General features: G+C 33.4%; 1 protein-coding gene across 4 annotated transcripts in view; it reads right to left on the minus strand.

Annotated features, from left to right (window-relative positions):
• Nucleotides 1-23104, minus strand: part of LOC118190059 (tight junction protein 1-like) — a 663736-nt gene that overhangs the window by 296848 nt on the left and 343784 nt on the right. Inside the window, exon 1 of one of the 4 annotated variants that reach the window (XM_085816640.1) lies at nucleotides 19026-19193. The exons of the other annotated variants lie outside the window; for them this stretch is intronic. Within the exon in view, the coding sequence (XP_085672766.1) occupies nucleotides 19026-19043 (18 nt within the window). The 5' untranslated portion in view covers nucleotides 19044-19193. Of the gene's footprint in view, nucleotides 1-19025; nucleotides 19194-23104 lie in introns of those variants that run through there. 4 annotated transcript variants of the gene reach the window in all.

Here is a 23104-nt window from a genome sequence, read left to right on the forward strand (position 1 = left end):
TTATACACGCAACACGCACGTCGCAATCACAACTGAAACGAGGCAGAACAGAAAGAATTTCCTTTGCCCCCCCCTCTCTCTTTATTAGCTAATGGCAAAGAAGTTTGTATATTATGAATTATGTCATCCACAAAGCACAATTCTTATTGGTTATTGCTTTCTGGTGATAGTTTCAATCTTTTAGAAATGTGGTTTTGGAAACAGTTTTTCGGTCATTGCCTTGGATACTGGACTGCTCACTGTTTTCTCTTGAAAATATGAGATTCATTGCTTATTTCACTGCAATGTTTTTATATTATGTTTCAATTATATGTAAGTTTAATTATATAAAAGTTTTGCATGATTATTTTTAGGAAACAAGCTTCTTAACTTCTTTTATACCATTTGAATTCTTAAGATTTTGCAACGGAAAGTTGGTTAATTTATTTATTAGGAAATTTAATATTTGTGTTAAGGGATATTGCTTATATCATTGTAATTTATATATTTATATATATATATATATATTGAAATTTCTGTGCAATTTTTAAAAGAATAAAGAGTAATAATTTATTTAGACTTAAATAAAAAGTTGGCAATCCTGCATTCGCAACTGTGCACAAGCGCAGTTACGCGTCCCCTGCATAAGCGCACCTTCATTCATTTAGTGCTTTAATGCATTTAATTGGTTGTTTTGTGTAATATTTTGGTGATCTGTGAAGAGGTTTGCAAAGTTTAACTCAGATTATAGTTGCTCTGTAAACTAAAATAAGAATTAGAAGCACTGTGAAAAAAATTCGGAACCATCTTTCAAAATGGCCAGAAAGATGAAAACACGCGAGACAAAAAGCTTATTACGAGCTAGTCAAATATGAATTGAGGGCCCATAAAAAACTGATTAAAAGAAGCATAGTACTTCTTTAAAGCATAAACAAAATTCTCATTAAATCCTGTTTGAGAACAGCATAAAAAAGTGCATTCGAACCCATTAAATAAGTTTGAATTGAAATTTAATGTATTTGCTGCTTGTCAGGCATCCATACAATCCATCGACTCTTTGAGTGAAATTCTTAATAAATTAATGCAATCAAATTTATAATCTGAGACTTTCTATAGCTTTGGTATATTTCTATAGCTATAGTAAAATCTCGTTTTCATATAGCCCATTATGTCTCAAAATGACGCGATTTCGTCACAAAACATAAAATAAAAAAAATTCGAATTCGAATTTCGAAAAAAATCGCTTCGATATGCACTGGCTCTTGTCTAGATGCACCTATGTACCAAATGTCGTAGCCGTGGGTCTATTAGCTTACGCGCAGTGCGAATTTTGTCTAGTGATCGTTATTAATTAATTATTATTCATAATATTGTACGCTATAAATAACCTTCATTTTAAATCAGTTTTTAAAAAGATAAAAATGCTTCAAAGGATCAAACTTATATCATTATCATTATAGTATGTTTATTGGTATTACGGCAAAGCACATTAGGGCTATCTGCCTAAGGGCAGGGATACCTTCGTGGAGGACTTTCTAAGGGAAACTGGTTCGTATACAAGTTTACACACGGGGAAAACTACAAAAATGCCCATGCAGCCAGCTCGTTCGCGGGATGGGAACCTCGGACTGAACTCCCAGTGTTCAGCGTCTTTTCTGCTCGGCCGTTGGTGGGCCCATTATCATTATAGTAACCGTAATACAAGCGGTTGTAATGACAATGCATTTCTATCTAATCGTAAAATTTATTATAATATAATCTAGTAATCTACAAAGGCTAATTCTTATGTTTATTATAACCGAATATTTAAATAGACAATTCAAATTTGTTTTTGCTGTGTATGAAAAATCGTTGTAACTGCAAACAAATACAGCCAATATATGATCTTCGCTTCTATACAATGATATTTCTAAAGTTAATAACTAGTAAGGTTGAAATTCCGTTCTTACATACGCGATGCCAGCAAAAGAGAAGAATCGAGAAAAATTCGAAGTTTTCTTATCTGAAGATATTACTGTAATCCATTTATAACTAATTTATAATAACCGTATAAGGTATTTCTCCAACCTTCTTGACGTGCCTTCGTGGTGTGATGGTCTGCACACTGGGCGCGTATTCCAGAGGTCCGTGGTTCGATTCCTGGTGAAGGCGTTGCATATTTTTCATCTTACCTGCTTCCAAAATGCCTAATGTCTCTACAACCGTAATATAGATGATGAAATATTATGAGTATTAACTTGTATGACTAGTCGGTATAAGGAATATTCATTTATTACTAACAATTGGTTAGAACTGAATATTTATAGTAACATTTATAAGAACATTCATTTAAGAAACCTGTATACTCTATGTAGTAAAAATATTCAAAATGGATATTTATTCGATACAGTAAATAAAATAAATAACGTGTACATTGTTTATTATTATATTTGTTGTAATCGAATATTTATTTTGATTATTATAATAAAGGATTAAAAATTGTTCATTGGGCATGAAAAAAGAATGCATGCGAACACAATCAATACATAATCTTAATTTCTACACAGTTTTACATAATGAAAGTTTAACACTAACGATGTTGAAATTTAATTCCTATATTCTTACACACGCAAATTTCTTTTCTCTCTCTCTCTCTTTTTTTTTTTTTTTTTTTCTTTTTTAAGAGGAAAGCGAGAGAGGAGAATTGGGAATTACTCGGCTTTCTCTTTTCCGAGCTATCAAAAACCATTTTATAACCGATAACTCAAGACGAGTTCGTGAGCAGTTACAAAAGAAAAGAGAAAAGATAGCTTAATCTGTGAGAAAGGGCTTTGAAGGGGAGAGGGGTCGGAGGTAGTAATGGGCACCTCTTACTTTTTCAGAAAATCTCCTTTGGGAAAATGAATTTAATGGCCGAAATATTCCTCGTGGTTAAAGAAAAGAAAATATAAAAATTTCTTCCAGAAACAGGAGCAGATGTTATCCGATCTACTATTCTTGCTTCTTCCTCGCAAAAGCACTTCCGGAATTTTTAATTTCACATTTAAGTGCCGTAAATGCCATAATCGGAGAATTAAGAAAAAGTTTCAATTTGGATGTGTAATTTTAATTGAATTCTCATATGAATTCTGTGGATGAGCATTTTTTTTACGGTTTAGCGACCCGTTGAAGCTTCCTTTTGCAAAAGATCCCAGCCTCCCACATATCCCCATTCGTTCGAAATTCCTTTGGAGCGATCCCGCTTTCCATATTTGGTAGCTTTCCGAGGCAAATTTTTGGACTTTCATAGATCGGAGAACATTCCCATCCCTTTAACATCCTGTTCCATGCCAATACAGAAATTTTTTTTGAATTTATCTTCGAATTAATACTTTTTCCTCTTCCATCCGACTATTGAAATTTCGATTAAACAAAAGCAAGGCGAAAGGATTCGTAATTTCCGTTACATAATTGAATAGTGATTCATCAGGAGTTCGATTTAAACTGAGTATAAATTGTTATGAAAAACGGCGAGCGAGCGTAACGGGAAATATATTTCAATTTTAAAAGTTAGTTTGAGGCGTCTGATAAATACAGGAAATGGATTCTTAGAGTAAGACTAAGATTTTGAAAAAATTAATGGAATTTTCTCGTTATATCTTTTTTCACTTGCAGATTTGAAGTTAAGAGAAAGCTTCATTCGCAGACCTTTTGCTGCACTTTCTAAAATTTTTAATATAAGCCTGATGTGTCTGCATCTTTTTTATTGAACTCTACGTTTATTTAAAATTACTGGATTTAGATTTATGGGTAGAAATAGTGCAATATTACCTGAATATAAAATTGAGTTTGACAGCGAGATTATTGCAAGATTTTAAAACAAACAAAGCGGCTTGATTTTGTAAAGAATTATCACATCTCCCCGTGAAAATTTTTGTGGTGTAAATGTAAGCACGTCCATTTGGTAATTAGAAAATCAATAGTTCAAATACCTGTGGAGACATAATTGGTCATTCAAGTTACATGCTTCGAAAATGTCTAAAATTTGTATACTGACAACCGGAATAAAACATAATGGACTCGCCATAAACTGGATTTAGTCCAATGGGATTCCCTTTTAAATGGTGAAGAATGTAACGTTCTCTCCACGTACAGAAATTAGGTTATTTGGAAGCAGGAATCATGAAAAATGAGCAACGCCTTCGCCGGAAATCGAACCACGGACCTCTGAAATACGCGTCCAGCGTGCAGACCACCACACCACGAAGGCATGCTAAGAAGGCGGGAGAAATATCTTATATATTCCCCCTTTAAGGGCGACTGGATTTAGGGGACCCAATCGCCAAATCCTGGTAATGAATCATCATTCACCACCTTTTAGTTCGGGCGCCGTGTAGAGACATTAGGTATTTTCGAAGCAGGAGACATGAAAAACGAACAACGCCTTCGCCGGGAACCGAACTACGAACCTTTGGAATACGCGCCATGCGTGCAGACCACTACACTACGAAGACATGCTAAGAAGGCGGGAGAAATACCTTACATCCATTCCTCAGCACGGACACTCGAGGTGTAAGTGATTCCAGTAGCCAGAATGCTCATATTGTAATTAGGAGATCCATGGCTAAAATTCTGGCCTGGACGCAACTAGCTTTTTACATTTCCTAGCTTACATTGCAAAACTAATTATTATGACCTAAAAGTTTGTACATTAGGCTGCCTTGTGGGATCTAATTCTCTTCGCTGTCATGCAGTGTATCTAGACCTACCCAAGCGTTAATCCTTGCGACTTCTCGAAAGGATCTGAAGACGAATACAACCACGGGAAGGATGTAAAAGACCCTTTTATTGGACATAATATTTTACAGACGGCACGGACAGACGGTACAATATGTTTATAGACAGCGACCACTTCCGGTGAGAAACTTAAAAGGTAACGTAACACTAAATTTAAAGGTAAGAATAGTGCATGACTAGACAGTTCCGTGTAATCCAACGAGTTGACTCAGAACCTACACCGGCAGGCTAATACTCGGCGGCAAGAATGCGAAGCCGATATTTAAGTTAATAGCTGGAAGAAACGACAACGTGCGCTTACAATAGCGAAACCTTGCAACTGACTAAACTTTTCGCTACATCAGTTAAAAGAAAAAATAAATGAAACCCTACATCCTTATAATATCAGTTTGGTATATTCATTGCATTCTCTAGAAAAAAAAATTCAACACCCTGCTTTGAAGTAAAATTGAGTTCATTTTTCTTTTAACATCACAGTTGAAGAAATAGTAATAAATTACTTAAAACACTTTTTTAGATGTTTATGTCTGCAAGTTTAACAGCTGTGGTTTTCAGACAGACATTTAGAATAATAAACATCAGCTTAAATTCTGGCCAAAAATATGAATGCTGTTTGTTTAAATAATTATCCTTTTAATGGCTATAAAAAGGCTTACTGCTTTATGACTAAATAATTTTTGATGTAAAATAATAAATTATATGAGAAGAAAAATAACATGATCACAGACAAATAGAGAAGAATAAATTCATGTTAAATTTATAGTGAAGTAACACAATGCGAAAGATATTAGGAAAGCATCGCCAACAACACGATATTTCTAATTTTTTTAAGTCTTTTATGCCAGTTGTAATGTAAGGATTTTTTACCACATTTTAAGGTAGTTTGGATATAAGCCTTCTTCTAACCTTACGGAAATTTCACATTAAAAACTAATATTTTGAATATTTGCGTAGCTAGATTTTAGGTCACAAAATCAAAATATTACTAAAAAAAATTAGCAAAATTATTATTTAGATACGATCGTGAAGAAAATTATAAAATAATTACTTTTCTACATATGTTACATGAACCATTTTTTTAGGTACCATTTATACACTGCACGTAAAGAATTTCTCACTCACTAAAACAAACTGGAGAAGAAAGGGGGAGAAGGAAAGGGACTCAATAAAAAAAATTACAACGTGCATTTTTTAGTATTGAAACAAAAAATCGGTGGGGAAATAATTATGAAGGCAAGAAACGCTTTGAAATTAATTAACACTTTCTTAATGCATATGGTGATTGTAAGCTATAAAAGTGTAAAGAAAATATTAAAATTAAATTATAAACTGAAAAGAAAAATTCTAAATCTAAAATAATCGTTAAAAACAAAGATTTAATACTAAATACAATAAAACTGCATAGATTTATTACTTTACTCTGCGTCAAGTAAATTCAAGAAAAGTTAAAATCTTTACATGCGTTCCTACCACAAAAAAATGTTCGCCTGTAAAACTGTTTCTGTTATGGAAGTAAACATTCAACAGGAAAGCAAACGTACAGGTGCACCTCATTCTACCCAGAGGCAAACAAAACTAATGTTCAACAGAATTGATAGAATATGTCATTCAATGCAATTTGCGTGATTTACCCCTTGCCTTTAACTCACTAAAACATTACGAATACTTTTACACAAGGTAATTTTAAGTCTATGGGGGTCATTAAAAGTTGATATTATTTTTACAGAACATTTTTCTTGAACTGAAAAACGTTATCACGAAATTCTCTCTCTAAAGAAATTTCTTAAATAAAAGAATAAAACTGATATTTGAAACAAAGCCTAGAACTGTTTTTTCTTCTGTTTCCCCGAGGTTTTGCAAATCTTTTAAACAACTCAAGAAGAACTGTACTTTTTTTAAAAAATTAATACAATTAATTTCTTCTGATACAACAATTCAGTTTTTTGAATTAAATAAAGGAAAGTTCTTTTATTTAGAAAATTCAATATGTAAAATTTTCATTTTAATTTACTATTTGTAACAACAGACTTAACCGATTGCTCAAAAGTAGTCGAGTACGTAAGACTGATGAATGTTGGTAACTTGATTCGCGGTCATATCTGTGGAAAGGGTATAGCTGTGATTCCCCCCCCAAAAAAAAAACATGAGCAAGTTCCGTTTAGAAAATCCACTACAGAGGCATAAATAGACAAGCATATGCTTTTCGTTATTCAATAAACTAACTCGATTTCTGAATAGTCCATTAGATCCTTCTTATTCATTTAGGAAATTTCTTGTCAAATTGGGATGGAACTGAAATTTTTATCCTACCCAAATCAGGATTAAAAATTAATATAAAATAAAATTTCCTATTGTTACATAGTTCGGCATTATCTTCTATTTTGTTTTGTAATAGTTCATTAATATATATTAACTCCTCAGGAAATTTTAAAGAAGCTCTCAATTTAGGGTCGTGCAATTTTTCGAAAGGGGGAAGGGAATGGTACTAAAAAGAAAGATTTTATTAATCTAGTTCGATAAAATCCTTTAAAACGGAAACAGAGTTTTGAGGATAGCTGTAAAATTAAGAGATGAAATTTATTTTAAAAAAATTAATTTCTCGAAAACTGCTTGTTTGACATAATTTTAAATCTAAAAGCAACTTTCTAAACACCCAAGATTGGATAACTTTTGACAATTATAAATTTTACGTCGGTATATTATAGATAAATAATAAAATAAGCAGACTTTGCAGCATCGGATTCATTTTATACTAAACGCAACATTTTCAGAAATGCTTCGCATGCCACACAATATCATTAAAACAAGTCCCAGAAATATAACCGACTACAACTCTCCCCCCCCCGCATCTATTGAATTAGCTCAACAAGACCTTGGCTTTTAGGACGCGAATGCTATTCGAACTCGTGGATGGCCCGGAAAAGAGTTTGCCAGATTCCCCGAGGGCCCGGATGAAAGCCATTTGGGCCCCCTGATTTGATTAATACTCCGAGAAGATAATGGAAAGGTGTTGTTCCAGAATTGCTCCGGGTAACGATACAAAACTCCAGCTGAAGTGAATTATTTCTACGTTCTTCGTACGCTTAAGAAAAGCACTGAACATCGAACGGGTTTCGAAATTTTACCTTGCCATATTAAAATAAAAGAAAGAAATGCAATGTTCTAAATTAGAAATTTATTCAATTTACTTATTTTTTGTACGGAATTTATTCCCTTTTCCCGAAAAAACGGGAATTATTAAATGGAATTTAATTTAATATCTAAAGGAAGGAAAAGGAAACATAACTAAAAACAGAACTTAACTAATTCAAGGCTATAAATTCGGCTTCCGTTAATAGAATAGACACTATAGAGAATCAGCACTGAATAGGATCAATATTCTGTAACATCAGTACAGCGCAAAATTGACACTGGCATACGATGGACACTATTTACAGGATATATATAATTAAAATGAAATTTGGGGAGTGATGTAATACTCAGTAAAAAGACAAATGCATGTTTGTCAATGTATAGGATCGACATTTTCATACATATCGATACAAGCGTAGGTTTAACACTACATAGAACCATCATAGGATCGGCTTTGATACACTATTCAGTAACAGGATTGATGTACGTTAATCACATGCACAGAAGTCGTGACAGGCATATACATATATATATACCTAAATGATCGATACCGGCATACAATAGATATTCATGTAGCAGAGTAAATAGTTGGAGAATTGTGTAACAAGAGAGAAAATATAAGCAAGTGGAAAGAAATTTGATCAAATTATTATTTTTCCAGGTAGCTGCAAAAGATCGACATAGGTAAATGACAGAGAAACTTGTTAAAGAACTGTCATGTCCACTGTATGTTGGCAGAGAGGCTACGGATTTTCGCGTTGTCGATCCTTTGCCGCATTCCTGTAAGTTCGAGTTTCTGGGAAGGGCTGCGAGTGTATATGAGAGTGCAAGATTTCAGAGAATTTGATATTCCATTATAGCTTACTGTTAGCAATAAAGTAGTTAGATTTTCAATTAGCGATTTATTACTTACACTGAAATATCGCTGAGTATAATGATTCAGATGAACACAAACATTTAAATACAATATTTATTTGGCTTTTTTTTTTTTTTTTTTTTTTTTTTTTTTTTTTTTTTTTTTTTTGAATTATGAGGAAAAAATTTGCAGCTCATAGCCCCATTTACAATTTTACTACATTAGAATAATTCATTGAGAAAAAAAAATTTTTCGCAAATTTAAAGAAAATAAACTGGAATCCAAGTTTTCACTGATTTTATGTAACTAGAATCCAGAATGAAATCCAGCTAAAATATTAATTTAGCTCCATTTCTTGCAGAACTACGTAAAGCAAATTGCAACTCGAATGTCATTCGCAATTCCACTTAACTAGACGAATACATTGCAAACTAAAATCCAACTGAAATGCTTACGTGTTCCTTATTTCTGACAGAATTACAGAAACTGAAATTTCAGCTAAAGGATCTATCGCATTTTTCAGGAAAAAAAGTCAAAATTATAAAATGAATATAGGGGATCAAGAATTTACTAACACAAAATATTCGATAATTGTCAAAAACATGGTCATTGTGATATTACTGTTGCATTCTACGGGTTTGAGTATTTGGAGTAATTGATGATACACTTGATGAAGAATCGAAACAAAATTTGTTTGCCAGTATTATACAGGAAAGTTCCAAAGATATATTTACAGTCGTCGAAAAACTACGATAAACACGCTGGAACAATCAGCAACACAGCTTTCAGGATATAACGGTGAAGACAGCTTCACGGCAAAGCACTAAGTGCACCTCCCGACTCGGCTGATCGCTCTGAAGATAAAATCCGAACTCAAGACACTACTAATACACTTCTGAATTCAAGATACTATTGCTCTGTTCGCACAGGCAGGGTATAACCTACCTTCAAGAATATTCTCGGGAAAACCGCTAAGAATGCGTTCTAGAACTATCTCGCTCCGTCTATAGCACAGCGACAATTTTGTCGTCAAATGGGTGATTTCGCGCCAAATCTAGCAACTCTGCCTTTCCCTGCTACTTTCCGGCAAACCTACCCATGCTTTGCGGGAAAGCTTTCTCGCCGCGGCTGGGCATTTCGCAACAATATAATGATTCTGGGTTTGATTGCCACCAGTAACTTAAATTTCGATTATAAATACCACCATCGCCATCTTTTTTACTAGTAACGTAAATAAACTTACCGCTCACAGGCACCGCGCCACTCTTAGCTTAAGTAATTATTATAACCATGTGCCCAGCGATAAGCAGGAAAAGGCTTCTACAACAAAGCGGAACTGCTATTAGCAAATCCTAAATCTTAGTCTACTCGATGACAGCAATATCTTTAAAAGACACACATTTTATTATATTCGAAATGACAGAGTGATGACAAACAACGAATCCTAAAAAACTTCAACATTAGCATATAATACATGAACTTCTAATGCCAGACATAATGCTTTTTTTCCCTTAAATACTATCTTTTTTTAGTTTCTTAACTGAGCTGTGTTATTCTCACTACCAACGGTACGAAAAGATTTTTAATGATACATTTGAAATGGCAGTTATGCTTCTCAGTTAACCGAGCTATCTATATTTATGCTTCCAGTAACCTTACATGAAGTAAACCCTTACCATACATAATAATACTTGAGCAATATCATTGCGTTTTATAAACTATACAGTTAGTACTTATTACAACGATCCTTTGTATTCTGAAGAAAAAGGGCGGTACAAAGTAAATGAATTTACATTCTTAATCATCGGGGACGTATTGTGTCGCTCGTTATAATGAGCGATCGTTATAAAGAGCAATGACAGTACACTATATCGAGAAAGACTAATTCATTTTTTAAGCAAAGTTACGACGCAAATTTTACTGTCACGTGACAAATATACTATGCTGCGCTCCCGCATTAAGCGGCAGTAAAGCGTAATTTTAATTTATTGAGCCAGCAACAGTGTCACCTTTATTCGCTTTACAGAAATGTAAGATTTTACACATTCTCCATACACAGCGGGTTAAGAAAATTCCTTCATTTCATTGGAATGATGAAAAGAGGGGGACGTGTTACATCTTTCTACATGATTTATATCCCGCAGTAATTGTTCGGAATTCTCCCTCAAATGAATTTTCGTTCATTCCACCGCTATTGATCATTCCAGAACACTCTACACACACTGCACAAACACTGGATGATTGTTTACGGAGGCACATGTCCTCTTCGACATCTGCCAGGGGTATCGAGGGAACATCGCTCTCATCGGGGGCACCACCCCCGCCTCGCGCCATTTATTAGCCCATCCATCTAGGGGCCGCCACTAATTCCTGCAAACACACGGAATAGGGAAGTTTCATTATTATTCTGTGTGTAGTGGTGGGAACTTTCGATTAACTTCCGATGATGGATGAGGCCCTTTTGAAAAGTAATTAGCCCCTCTCTTTAAAGGGGCTTGGGATTTATCGTAGATTAACTTTCGGCCCAACTCGACAGGTTGCGACTGTTGCATGATGACGCTGGCAAATGAATGAAAAGCGGTGCGCGACGCGGTTGCGAGGCGCTCGCGTATTTTCCAGAGCGACTATTGACCCATTCCCAGAACATGAATTAATTTCGTTGCGATCTATATGTAATGCATTAATTAATCTACGGAAAATAAAATACACGAACTAGCCGGCCCTTGACGCCATTCGCACTGAAGTTAGTAGTTAAAGTATTTTTTAACATCTCTGAAGAAGAGTTTTAAATTCACAACAACAAAAAGATTCCCTTTCTATCGCATGTTTATTATACATCCTCACAAAAGTCGGTTTCGAAAATTCTTCAAGAATAAATTTCATTAAAACAAAATATACTGCACAATATACAATGTTTTAAGATGGAATCTTTACGTTTTAAAGTTATTAACTTGCTTGTTTATTTGTTTTGAATGATTATGGAAAAGAAAGCGAGCGTTATCTGCCTACGAAAGTAAGCACTCATGGAGAACTCTGTAAGAAAAACTGGTTCGTATTGACGTTATAATGGTAAAAAAAAAAAAAAAGAAAAAAAAAAGAAAAAAAAAAAAAAGAAAAACTTATTGTTTGAAGTTGATAAGTACCCTGATAGCGTAATGTAACGCAGTCATACAAAAATATCTAACAAAAGTATTAATTTCCTATTTCCGGTAAATATTTCACGTTTGTGAACAAAGCAAAATATTTGGTAGAAAATATGCCAATTTAAATACAATTAATCTTTTAAACACTATTTTCCAGAACAAGCAAATACGACGCTTATACCACTAAAAAAAAACGACTCATGAGAAATCAACTTAAATTCATTACACACGAAAACAAGCAGAAGTATTCAGAGCTTTTAACAATATAGTCATTGATAAGCATTAATAATTGATTGCAATTATGCAAATAAAAACCTTTTAGAAGTGCATTTAAAAACAATATTCGTATCCATAAATCCTACGAAAGAGAGAAAAATTGGAATACTCCTGATTTTGTCATTACTCGAATCTTTCGAATCCTAATCTAAAAATTGTCAAATACTTTAAAGCAAATCTTTGGAAAAATAAGTTTTATGGTCCTCCAGTACAAGCATTTTTTAAAAAGAAAGATAAAGAAAAATGCGATTGTTGCAATTTCAGTAGAAATTGATTACCAGTCTCATCTTGTTAGGATTCCAGAATACCACAATTTTAACTTCCTGGAGCGAATTTAGCTTTCGGTGTAGAGCATTTATGTTAATTCTTAAAATGATCATCCCTCTCCCATCTATATTTGTTTTAGCACAGAAAGTGCCATTAGTCTTGAACCTCACTTTTCTTTTTATAAAACCCACTTTTGCGTTCAAATTACTATACAAAATGTCGCCACCAAATGTTATTCCCAAGCAATTTTTTTAAATTTTAAATAAATAATAAAGAATTTCTATGTATTCCTTGATCGCACCATGAGTAAACGACGTTTGTACAAATTTAACGAATATTTGCTTAACTAACTCCGCGATTTGAAAGCAAGAAGTTGCAATACTTCCAGATAAAACACTTTCCTTTCCAGTGCGCCATACTGTAGCCGTTCTGCAAGATGTAACATATTTATCTTTCAATTTTAGTCCACAAATTTAGTTATCTGAAAGCAGTGTGTTGCCACTGTCTTAAATAGAATACTTATTATCTGCGTGCACCAGACTGTTGCCATTCAGTAAACCGTAAGATATTGAATTTTCAAATTTAATCTTTTCTGTTACTGAACAGCAAACCAAGTGACTGAAGTATAAACGCAGTTCTTAAAAATATTTTTTTTTTTTTTTTTTACTTTTTAATCCGTTTGATCCGATTGATTTAAATAAAAATGTATTTAAATCCCATGATGACCAATTGGAAATAACAAATATTTTCATGAAATGACGCTAGCTGGATTCATTAAAATCATTATGTATGGTGTTTTTGCATATTTTGTGATTTTGCATTTGAATTTGAAGTGGCGTAAGTGCTAAAAAAGAGATGCTTACTAAGAAAGATAAAATGATTATTAAAAAAAAAAAAAAAAGATGCGTTAGAAGGAGTGAGTCCAAAAGCAGTTTGGTAAACTGCGATGTTCAGCGAAAGCATAAAAATCCTTAACAAATCCTTTGGTGCGACATTAAAATCACAATCCTTTCAAAAAAAATGGAAAATAAACTTCAAGTTTTAATAATTTTAATTTTGCACTTTACTCACTAAGTTTTATTCATGTTTTCTAAATAAACATATAAATATACTTTTTAATCTTTTATTACTAAATTTGTATTTGTCAGATTTTATTGAACGTTGAATTTTCAGATTTCAAATTTACTTTTCAATAAAATCTTTTTACATTTATTAAGTTGTCATTTTTTTTTTTAAATTACACGAAGGATTCAAAAGATTATCGAGATGTAAAATATTAGAGAACCTTTAAGTGTTCAGATCCTAGAAATGATTTTCCCATCTCTAGAAGCATAATACACACGCGTAAAACACGTAAAAAATATCTGAGTTTTAATAATAGTTAGTTTAATCTACCTTCAAAGTGAAGGCATATTGAAAAAAAAATGGAAATTTGATGAATAATAACACATATACTTAATGTACTATGTAAAAATAAAGAGCAGAAAGAAAGCCCGGGATGAAAAAGAAATAAAAACAAAATATAACAAATTATGTTACAGTGTCAGGTTTTCAGATGTCGGTAAAATGGTTTGGTTTGGTTTATTTAATTATGACAAAGCACACTAGGGCTATCTGCCTAACGGGAGGGATGCCTTCGTGGAGGACTTTCTAAGGGAAACTGGCTCGTATACACGATACACATGGGGAAAACCACGAAAACGCCCATGCAGCCAGCCCGTTCGCGGGATTCGAACCTCGGACCGAACTACCAGTGTTCAGCGACTTTCCCGCTCGGCCGCTGGTAAGCCGTCGGCAAGATGATTTATATCCTTAACAGTAGGAATCAGAATATAAAACAAGGTTTAAAAAAAGGGAGCTTTTACAGTGTATAAAGCAGTTGCAAATCTCCTTTACGTTTGGAAACGTTTAATTGGTTACAGAGTCAAAAACGGGGAAAGGGGAACCCTTTCCGCTGCAATATGAATGTTTTTACGCATTCCTAAAAAAGGAGAGTAGCTTCATCTGAATTTATTTCGAAAACAAATTACACAGCAATTTTTTATTACGAAAATTACAAATTAATAATAATTTTTAATTTGTTTATGTAATTGTCAAACTAAGTAATTAAATAAAATTACTTAGTTTGACAATTACATAAACAAATTACAAATTACACAGAATTTATTACGAAAACAAATTACACAGAAAAGAAATACAACGTAAATGGGAAATTTGCGGCATCTTTTCAAAGAAGGTACGATGCGCAGATCCTGCCTATGATGTCATTCGGAACGCCGAATAATGATCCTGATGCCAGTGAGCATTCACCAAAACAGAATAAAGTTCTGAGGTATAAAGATACCGAAGAACATTTCAATAAATATTGAAAACGTGGGGAAAAAAGGAATCTTTTGAAGCATTCTTTTTGCAAGTTTCAACGACTTTTTTACACAAGCATGATTTTTCTTTTCCTTATTAATCAAATTAGCAAAATAAAGTCAGCATGAATAAGGTTTCCCGGTATATGTGTGTTGACAATTTTTTGAACATAGCTGCTCTAAAATTAAAAACAAATCTTCATAAAGATGGCAGAACCTTTTACACCTGCGTACCCTCGTGAAGGGTTTCTAGCTGGTGAACACATGCCGACCTGCGACTTCTATAGTCGATGGGTGTCCGGCGATCAGAGAATAAATCTGACAGGCATTTCTACCGTAGCTCAGAGAATCAGTCTGACATCATTTCTACCATACACTGCAAGTCAGTGATTATTTTAGCGTCAAATTCTCAGTGACTTTACAGAACTGAGTAGTGTAAGGTTTTGCCTTCATACAAAACCACGCCTACCTCTCCGTTGCCCTGTTCTGTGTCTTTGAAAGTGGCAGTCAAGATATCCTGATGCTGGACTTACAAAAGAACCTGTGCAATTAGATAATTATTTTCTTGATAATGAATAATCAAAGAAACAAAAATTACATTTACTCAGTCCTTCCGCCAATATTTTTTATTTTCCACAGAAACCTGTAATAGTATGTATGGAAGAATAGGAAGCAGAATAATGTACGAAAATTGATCATTTTAGCACAAACGATGGTAGCTGCACTGTTACTTTAAAATATACTTAGACTATTACGTTAAAATAGGCTACTTAAGGTCAGAGTTCACCTCCCTATTTTCGCTGGTGATATGTGTCTTCATCCATTCTCCCAGTGAAATAATTTTTCTCACTTTATGTTAAATTATTTTTCATTTGTACGAGCTAACAACCTTCATTAAACGGAAGTAAAATGAGAAAAATGAACTGGATATCTCACATCTGTATAGCAGCAGACGTTAATATGTTTACGTCAGAAGATAAAGATAGCGTCCCCTTAAAACACCCAGTTTAAAGCAAGACGGTACAACATAAAATAAAGCAGCATATATATGAAGCACAAATATGATGAATATATATATATAATCATCCGAGGTTGTCCCTGCCACCTCTTGCAAATAGCTGCAAAAAAGGCTACTGAAAAGTTAATTGGCCCAGAAATCGAAATGTTGTTACTAGATATATATTTTTATTTGGAGAAAAGTTTGAAACGGAAGCATAGCTTCAAAACTGCTCAACAAATTTTGGGACAGAATACAAAAATCTCATAAAATTTTGAAATATTGCAGTAGGAGATGGTTGTCTCTCAGAATCTATAACAAGGATTTTAGAGCAGTGGGATGTTGTGATTAATTTCTTTTGGAGATCAACCAGATAACAGTAAGAATGAAGGAAAGATATTGCAAATTATTAAAAAAATGTTACAATCACCTACCACCAAATTGTACTTATTATTTTTGAAAAATACTTTGCCTTTGTTTATAAAAGTAAATATTAATTTCCAACAACAAACTCCTTATATACATAAACTGAGAAGAGAACTTGTTGAACTTTTAATGAATTTATATGTTAAATTCGTAAAACCATCAGTAATTTCTAAAGAAAATGAAGATTTTACTCTAACATCTATTCCATTTCAGAAGTATAGTAAACAAAAAGAAAATGAAAATTTAGTGATTGGTGTGGAAACAAGACTATATCTATATATATTCTGGCCAGTCTCACGTTTTGATCATACGACGGGCTTGTGCCGGCTAGGAGGATCGGGGCGGTGCCCTTACTATGGTGATGATGATGATGATATATGTATATCATTACATGAAATTCACAAATTGTATTTAATGTACTGTAGAAAAGTACTTGGTATACACACACAGAAAAATAAAATTATAATTTAAATTAATTTTTGCGAATAATATTAAGAACAGTCAGAAAAATTTTGCAAAGATATACTGCAGAATTCAGATTCGTAGGTATTACAAGCATTTTGATGTGTACAGATTTGTAAGAATATATAAAAAAATTAAGAATATACAATAATAAGTGTATTCTAACCCAAGAAAAGTAATTAAAAAGGCTGTTTAAATTTTCGGAGCAAGAAATGCGAAAAGTCTAATGTGACATCAGGGATTCGAAACACGGTTCTTCTAATGCTATCTGAATGCCTCAGCCATTTACACCAGAAGAAAAAGCATAAGGCTATATGGTAATTCCTTACATTCTTCTATACTTAAAGGACGAGGAGAAAAATGAAAAATAAGATCCAGTCGATAAGTCCAGACAACGAATTATCATTAACCACATTTTAATATGGGAGACACTGTAGACATTATTAAGCTTTTCGAAACACGAACATGAAAAACCAACTATGCCCTAGTTGATATTCCAACTACTAGACAGATATAGTACGCGATTACACCACTAGAGCTCGCCAGTGGAAATGCAATAATTTCTTACAAAGGTATAGGTTATGTTTTATGATTATTTGATTTAATCTGCTGTGTATTTAGTTTTCTTGATAACCTACATCTGCAGTTGTTTGATACAAGCTAAAAATTAATACATTCACGAAAAAAATAAAAATTTTAAGGTGGTAAAAGCTAAAAATATGAATCTAGGATTTTGTTTTCTAGTAAAATGATGAAAACTGTTCTCTGAATATGGAGAGAGTTATCTTTAGGATAAATTTCAGACTGAAAAGTTAATCCAAACTAAACAGATACGAACATAAAACAAAGAAATATTTTTAAAAATTTGCATTTGATTTTTAGTCTTAAATTTCGTTTTTGAGTCTTAAAATGACTGAACAGAGTTGTAATGTTTACTCAGCCATTCCCTTCCCCTTTAAAAAAGCATAGCAATTGTTTTAAACTAATCACATAAGTTATGTTATTAAAGTTCAGGTACAATATCCAATGTTTCCACAAATTTGACCTCTCTGAGACCTGCATAAATTATACTGAATCTCAAAAGATACGCCGCAGCAAATGGCGTAAATATGCCGTGAGAAAAAATAAAATATTTTTGCTAGAGAAAATAGATACAGCATGACAAGAAATTAAGTTCTGAATACAAATGTAGCTATAATTACAACTGTTTGAAAACCACCGATTTATATACATTTTATAACACTTCATGGTGCCTTTTTTTATAGTTATTATATGATATATAATTTGAAAAAGTAAAAATATTTTTTTTTTTCAAATTTGCTGTAAAGAGATATTCTAAACTTTGAGAAATAGTTTCACACTGGGTGGCACTAAAGTCTTTTGTATGACCGGAATACATAACTACTGTAACGAAAAAACTCTTAATACACCCATAAAATTTAAATTTTAAATTCTACAGAGAAATACGTTGCATAAAGTAAATCAAACCTCTTTGCTCCTTCCAGCTGTGACCAGATTTTAGAAAACCATATGGCAGTTTAGCTTTGTAATTTACTATGTACTTTAAGCTCATAATATGCAAAACATTTACCGCCTAATTTGAAGACATACTCTGGGCTTAAATTTGGCCGTTATAGCCCTTCTCTAATTAGTAAAAATAAGCAGAAAACACTATTTCTCGATTGTTACTTATAGCAAAATACCAAAGTTCGGGAAGTTTTGGGATCGACTCAATATTTGCAATACATTTAAGAATTAAATTCTGAAAATCTCAATGGTAATTTTTTTCATTCGCAGTTCAGCATATTTATTTCCTTCTATACTCCACCATCTCTTATTGCCATTAATTTATTTATCCCGCATTTGTTATAATTTTTATCAAGTTTATGAGAATTATTTTCATTTCAATTATGTATTTATCATTAATTTAATATTCTCTGTTACTGTTTATTTAAAAACATCAATATGTTACTGAATTTTAATTAGTTAATATTTCCTGTTTTGATAATTATTATTTTATTCAATTTTCTTGTTTTTAACAGCCTTTTATATGGTTTCGAGACTTTAAAAATTGAATTCTGACGACCATACTTAGATTGACAATTACATAAAATACAACAAGTTAAGATTTGTATGTTTGTCTGTGGGATTAAAAACTTTGTGACAGTATTACAATGTTTCGTCTCCAACGAAAACATTGGATTTCAATTTAAGAAATTGTATCTCCTCGAGAAGCCAGAATGCGAAAACTTCTTCATCCAGGGAATGCTTTAGTAACGAGGTGATGTTCCACTTCAGCGCACGAGATGACGACGGAAAAGGGAGAAAGAAGGGGAAAGCGAGAAGAAGAAAGAGAAGATTTTCTAACTCACCACCTGTGGGAGTTTCATGACGCCCAATGTGCACAGGATCGCTGCGAATGTCGGGAGGGACAACAGCGACGACGAAGCAATCTAATCGATTTCCCCAACCGAAAAGTCGGATCCCGATTCCGCTTTCTGGGTTACGATTTTTCCGAGGAGTTTTCTGTATCGCTGAAGAGAGAGAGGGTCTACTTCTGGCAGGCGAAGGTGACGAAGAGGCGCTACTGAAGACTCCTTCCGAAGAGTTGGTGGGCTTCGCTCGTGAGGTGGCACGGAGCACGTGCGCGGACGCACACCAGGCATGTGCCGGCGGAGTGTGATCGATGCTTTCTGGCCGCGGCTCTTTGATTCGCAGGTAGAGCTGAAAATCCTCTCTTTCAAATGACATTCCAAGTTTTCAAAAGCCTTATGCAAATGTGACGGAATTATCAAGAGTTTTGGAGGTCCAGTAAACTATTCATTCGAGTTTCTCTTGTTAATATTTTCAGCCTGGTTTATGGTCTTATGAAAAGCACTTATAATCTCAAAGAATCTCGCTACCATTTCTGAGCACAGACCACGCTTTCTTTAAGATGTACAAAAGGAAAACATAGAAATCTTCATAATGGAAACGTAACATTGTACTAAACATCTTAATACTCTTCACAAAAATAAAATAACATTGCAAAGTAAAAATATGAAATATTCTGGAAGATAGTCATAATAGTAACGAAATCCTACATAAATAATTTAATTTTGCTTTGACGTGGCCCGTTATACGCGGCCTGTTCCCAAAACAATAAGCATTATTTAAAAAAAATATTAAACATACATGCAATTACAATTTATCCCCTTCAGCACAAGCAACCCATGATCGATCACAGCGATTCCAGAATTTCTTCCGCTCTTCACAACAGAGGTGAAATATTCCAATTAAGTTCGTGTCACACCTATTTTAGACATTTTCCCCTGTTCCAAAGGAATGACATTTAAAAGAAATTGGGAGTATTAAGAATTAGCATTAATTTAGGAAATTTAAGGAGTTTTTAGTTTGTGGAACAAAACGAAATCGCGAGGAGATAAATCAAGACAGTACGGTGGATGAGATAAACGATGGAAATTCTTTTGGGGGGCAGTAGGGAAGAATTATGTACTACAATTAGTGATGCAGGTCTTCCCGTGTTATAAAGGTGAAGGAAGGTATAAGGAATTACCGCATTCTCCCAAGCACGTTATAACTGGGGAATATTTGGTTTGAATTCAGATAAGAGCACAGTGGAATTTTCCCGTTTATTAAACTGGAGAATCTTTGGTTCGAATTCAGATAAGAGCACAGTGGAATTTTCCCGTTTATTAAACTGGAGAATCTTTGGTTCAAATTCAGATAAGAGCACAGTGGAAATTTCCCGTTTATTAAACTGGAGAATCTTTGGTTCGAATTCAGATAAGAGCACAGTGGAATTTTCCCGTTTATTAAACTGGAGAATCTTTGGTTCGAATTCAGATAAGAGCACAGTGGAATTTTCCCGTTTATTAAACTGGAGAATCTTTGGTTCGAATTCAGATAAGAGCACAGTGGAATTTTCCCGTTTATTAAACTGGAGAATCTTTGGTTCGAATTCAGATAAGAGCACAGTGGAATTTTCCCGTTTATTAAACTGGGAAATCCTTGGTTCGAATTCAGATAAGATTACACAGGGGAATTTTCCCGGTTTATTAAATTGGAGAAGCTTTGATTCGAATTCAGATAAGAGTACAGTGGAATTTTCTGGATTATTAACCTGGGGAATATTTGCTTCGAATTCAGGTAAGAGCACAGTGGAATGGAGTGGAGTTCTATTTCGTTGCAAAAGGATTTGCAAATAACCTTAAAAGATATTTTCTCCGTTTTTTCACTTGCCTTCGTGGTGTAATTGGAAGCATATTCCAATTCGAGAGGTCCAGGGTTCGAGTCCAGGCAAAAGCATCGTTCATTTGTCACGTCTCCTGCTTTAAAATAATAATAATAATAATAATGACTCTACAAACGTTCATTTCCATTAGTTTTTGCGCCTCATGTACTCAATAAAAAACATGCACTTATTTTTTTAAAGCTTAAATTAAATAAAAGCCCTTTCAATCCATTTCACATAACACCTACTTCACAGATACTTCGTGAAATTCCATCATTATTCTCTCGGAGAACCTGTATATTTAGTAAACACCCTTTGAAAATATCCTGCATATGCGTATGAGTTTATATAGATAGCAAAATGGTAAATTTGATTATTGGTATAGTTTAATGTCTAAGATAGATACAGAACAAATGAAATATGCAGATTTATCCCAAAAGGGAAATATAAACGGTATTGTGCAAACAAAGAGAGGAGAAAGAAAAGTAACAAATCAAGAAAAATTCAGTTTCCATAAAACTCAAACTTTACTCGATATCTTTTTAAGTCGATTGATACTTCAAATCGATATCAGTTAACTTTCCCAATATTTTTAATCGATATGCCTCGGAATGCAACAAACACTAAGCCGTGCCTATGAACTTAACATCGTTTTCATTTTGTTCCCATGGCAATCTGTGATCGAAAAAGGAGCCACGGGATGGGGAATTTTTTTTAGCGCTCCCTTTAATTTCTTTTCTAATATTAGAAACATCACGAGGGTAAGTGCATGGGTATATAAACATACAACTAAAAACACTTTTAAAGTCTAAGGCAAACAAAGACAGAATATGAGAAAGATCGAGACAATGGCTATAGGGCGAGAAGTAAAAGAAAGATAAAGATGAAGAATGGCAAAGGAAACACAGATAAAGGTACGCTGAATAGAGACAGAAGTTATGTAAGTAAAGAAAAGAAGAGCATAATGTAAAATTAGAAACTCGGACGGAATGAACTACGTTGTTGATAGAAAGGGAAAATTCTTTAAAAATAAGCAATTGTTAAAAAATATTAGAATAGAAATCTTATCATGCAGCGTTTGTCAGTCAGATCGCACAACACAACTACAAGTTCGAAGAGAAAAAAACCTCAGATAGCACGAAAGTGTTCCAATTATTACCTCCATTAATGAATTTTATCTTACATAAAAAACGAAATAGAAACATATCTCAAATATTGTTGTTGCCCATAATACACACCATTTATTACACAGCTAATATGTACAATATAGTATAAAAAATAAAGATGCATATTATTGCCATTACATTTTATTATAAAGTTTTTCTCATTAAATGTACTTCAGTGTTAAGATAAAAAAAAATTGATAACAGATATTGGACGAAAATCACTTTGCAATTTGTGCGAGCATACGAACAAAAAATATAAGATTGTCTCATATAACATGAACCTGAACTTTTTAATATAAGACAGCCTTATGTAGGAAGTTGATATGTTGCAAGAAGTTAAGCATGGAAGATAAACAAAGGATTTAAACCTTGAGATAAAAATCAGTTAATATTACATTTCATTTTGATGTAAAAGTTACAAGTTATAATTGCCTAAATATATTCTTCGATGTTAGGCTTCTCAGGGAAAAAAAAAAGAAAGCGTCGAAGCAGATAACCCTTCAACTAGGATTTAAACTGGGATAAAACTATCGTTTCCAGCCGTCTTATCCACACTACCACTGGTCGTTATTAGATTTTTAGAAAAGTATCTAAAAGATAAACATATTATCTGATATTCATACTCTTTATTTTATTTTGAACGTTTTGAAAAAGTGTTGCTTCTTGTGGCTTCATTAGGAAATGAAACCATTTAAATCAGGCCACGCACCAAGAAACAAAACATTAAATTCAAAATTAACATCGCCAAAATATTAAAAACACTTAAAAATTACAAAACCGAAATTCAAGCCTTTACAAATTAACAATTAATTTACAATTTTACCAAAATTCAAGCCTTAGAGAAGAAGCAACTGTGTGCTCAAGACATAAGATTCCTGAACTTCCGGTACAGAAGGAGAACATCACTACTGCGTTGTAACTTAGTTACTGTGTTGTAACTTAGGGTCAAGGTCTGGACAAACGAGTAAGTGCTGGTTGTTCATAGTGCCTGTTTTACAAATACGCTGTTAATCAATATGCCTATTCTGCTGAGATGTTCGGCTAAGCTGTT

Source organism: Stegodyphus dumicola, chromosome 5, assembly GCF_044657685.1.
Source record: "Stegodyphus dumicola isolate Sdum_Otavi_A_Nest chromosome 5, ASM4465768v1".
NCBI lineage: Eukaryota > Metazoa > Arthropoda > Arachnida > Araneae > Eresidae > Stegodyphus > Stegodyphus dumicola.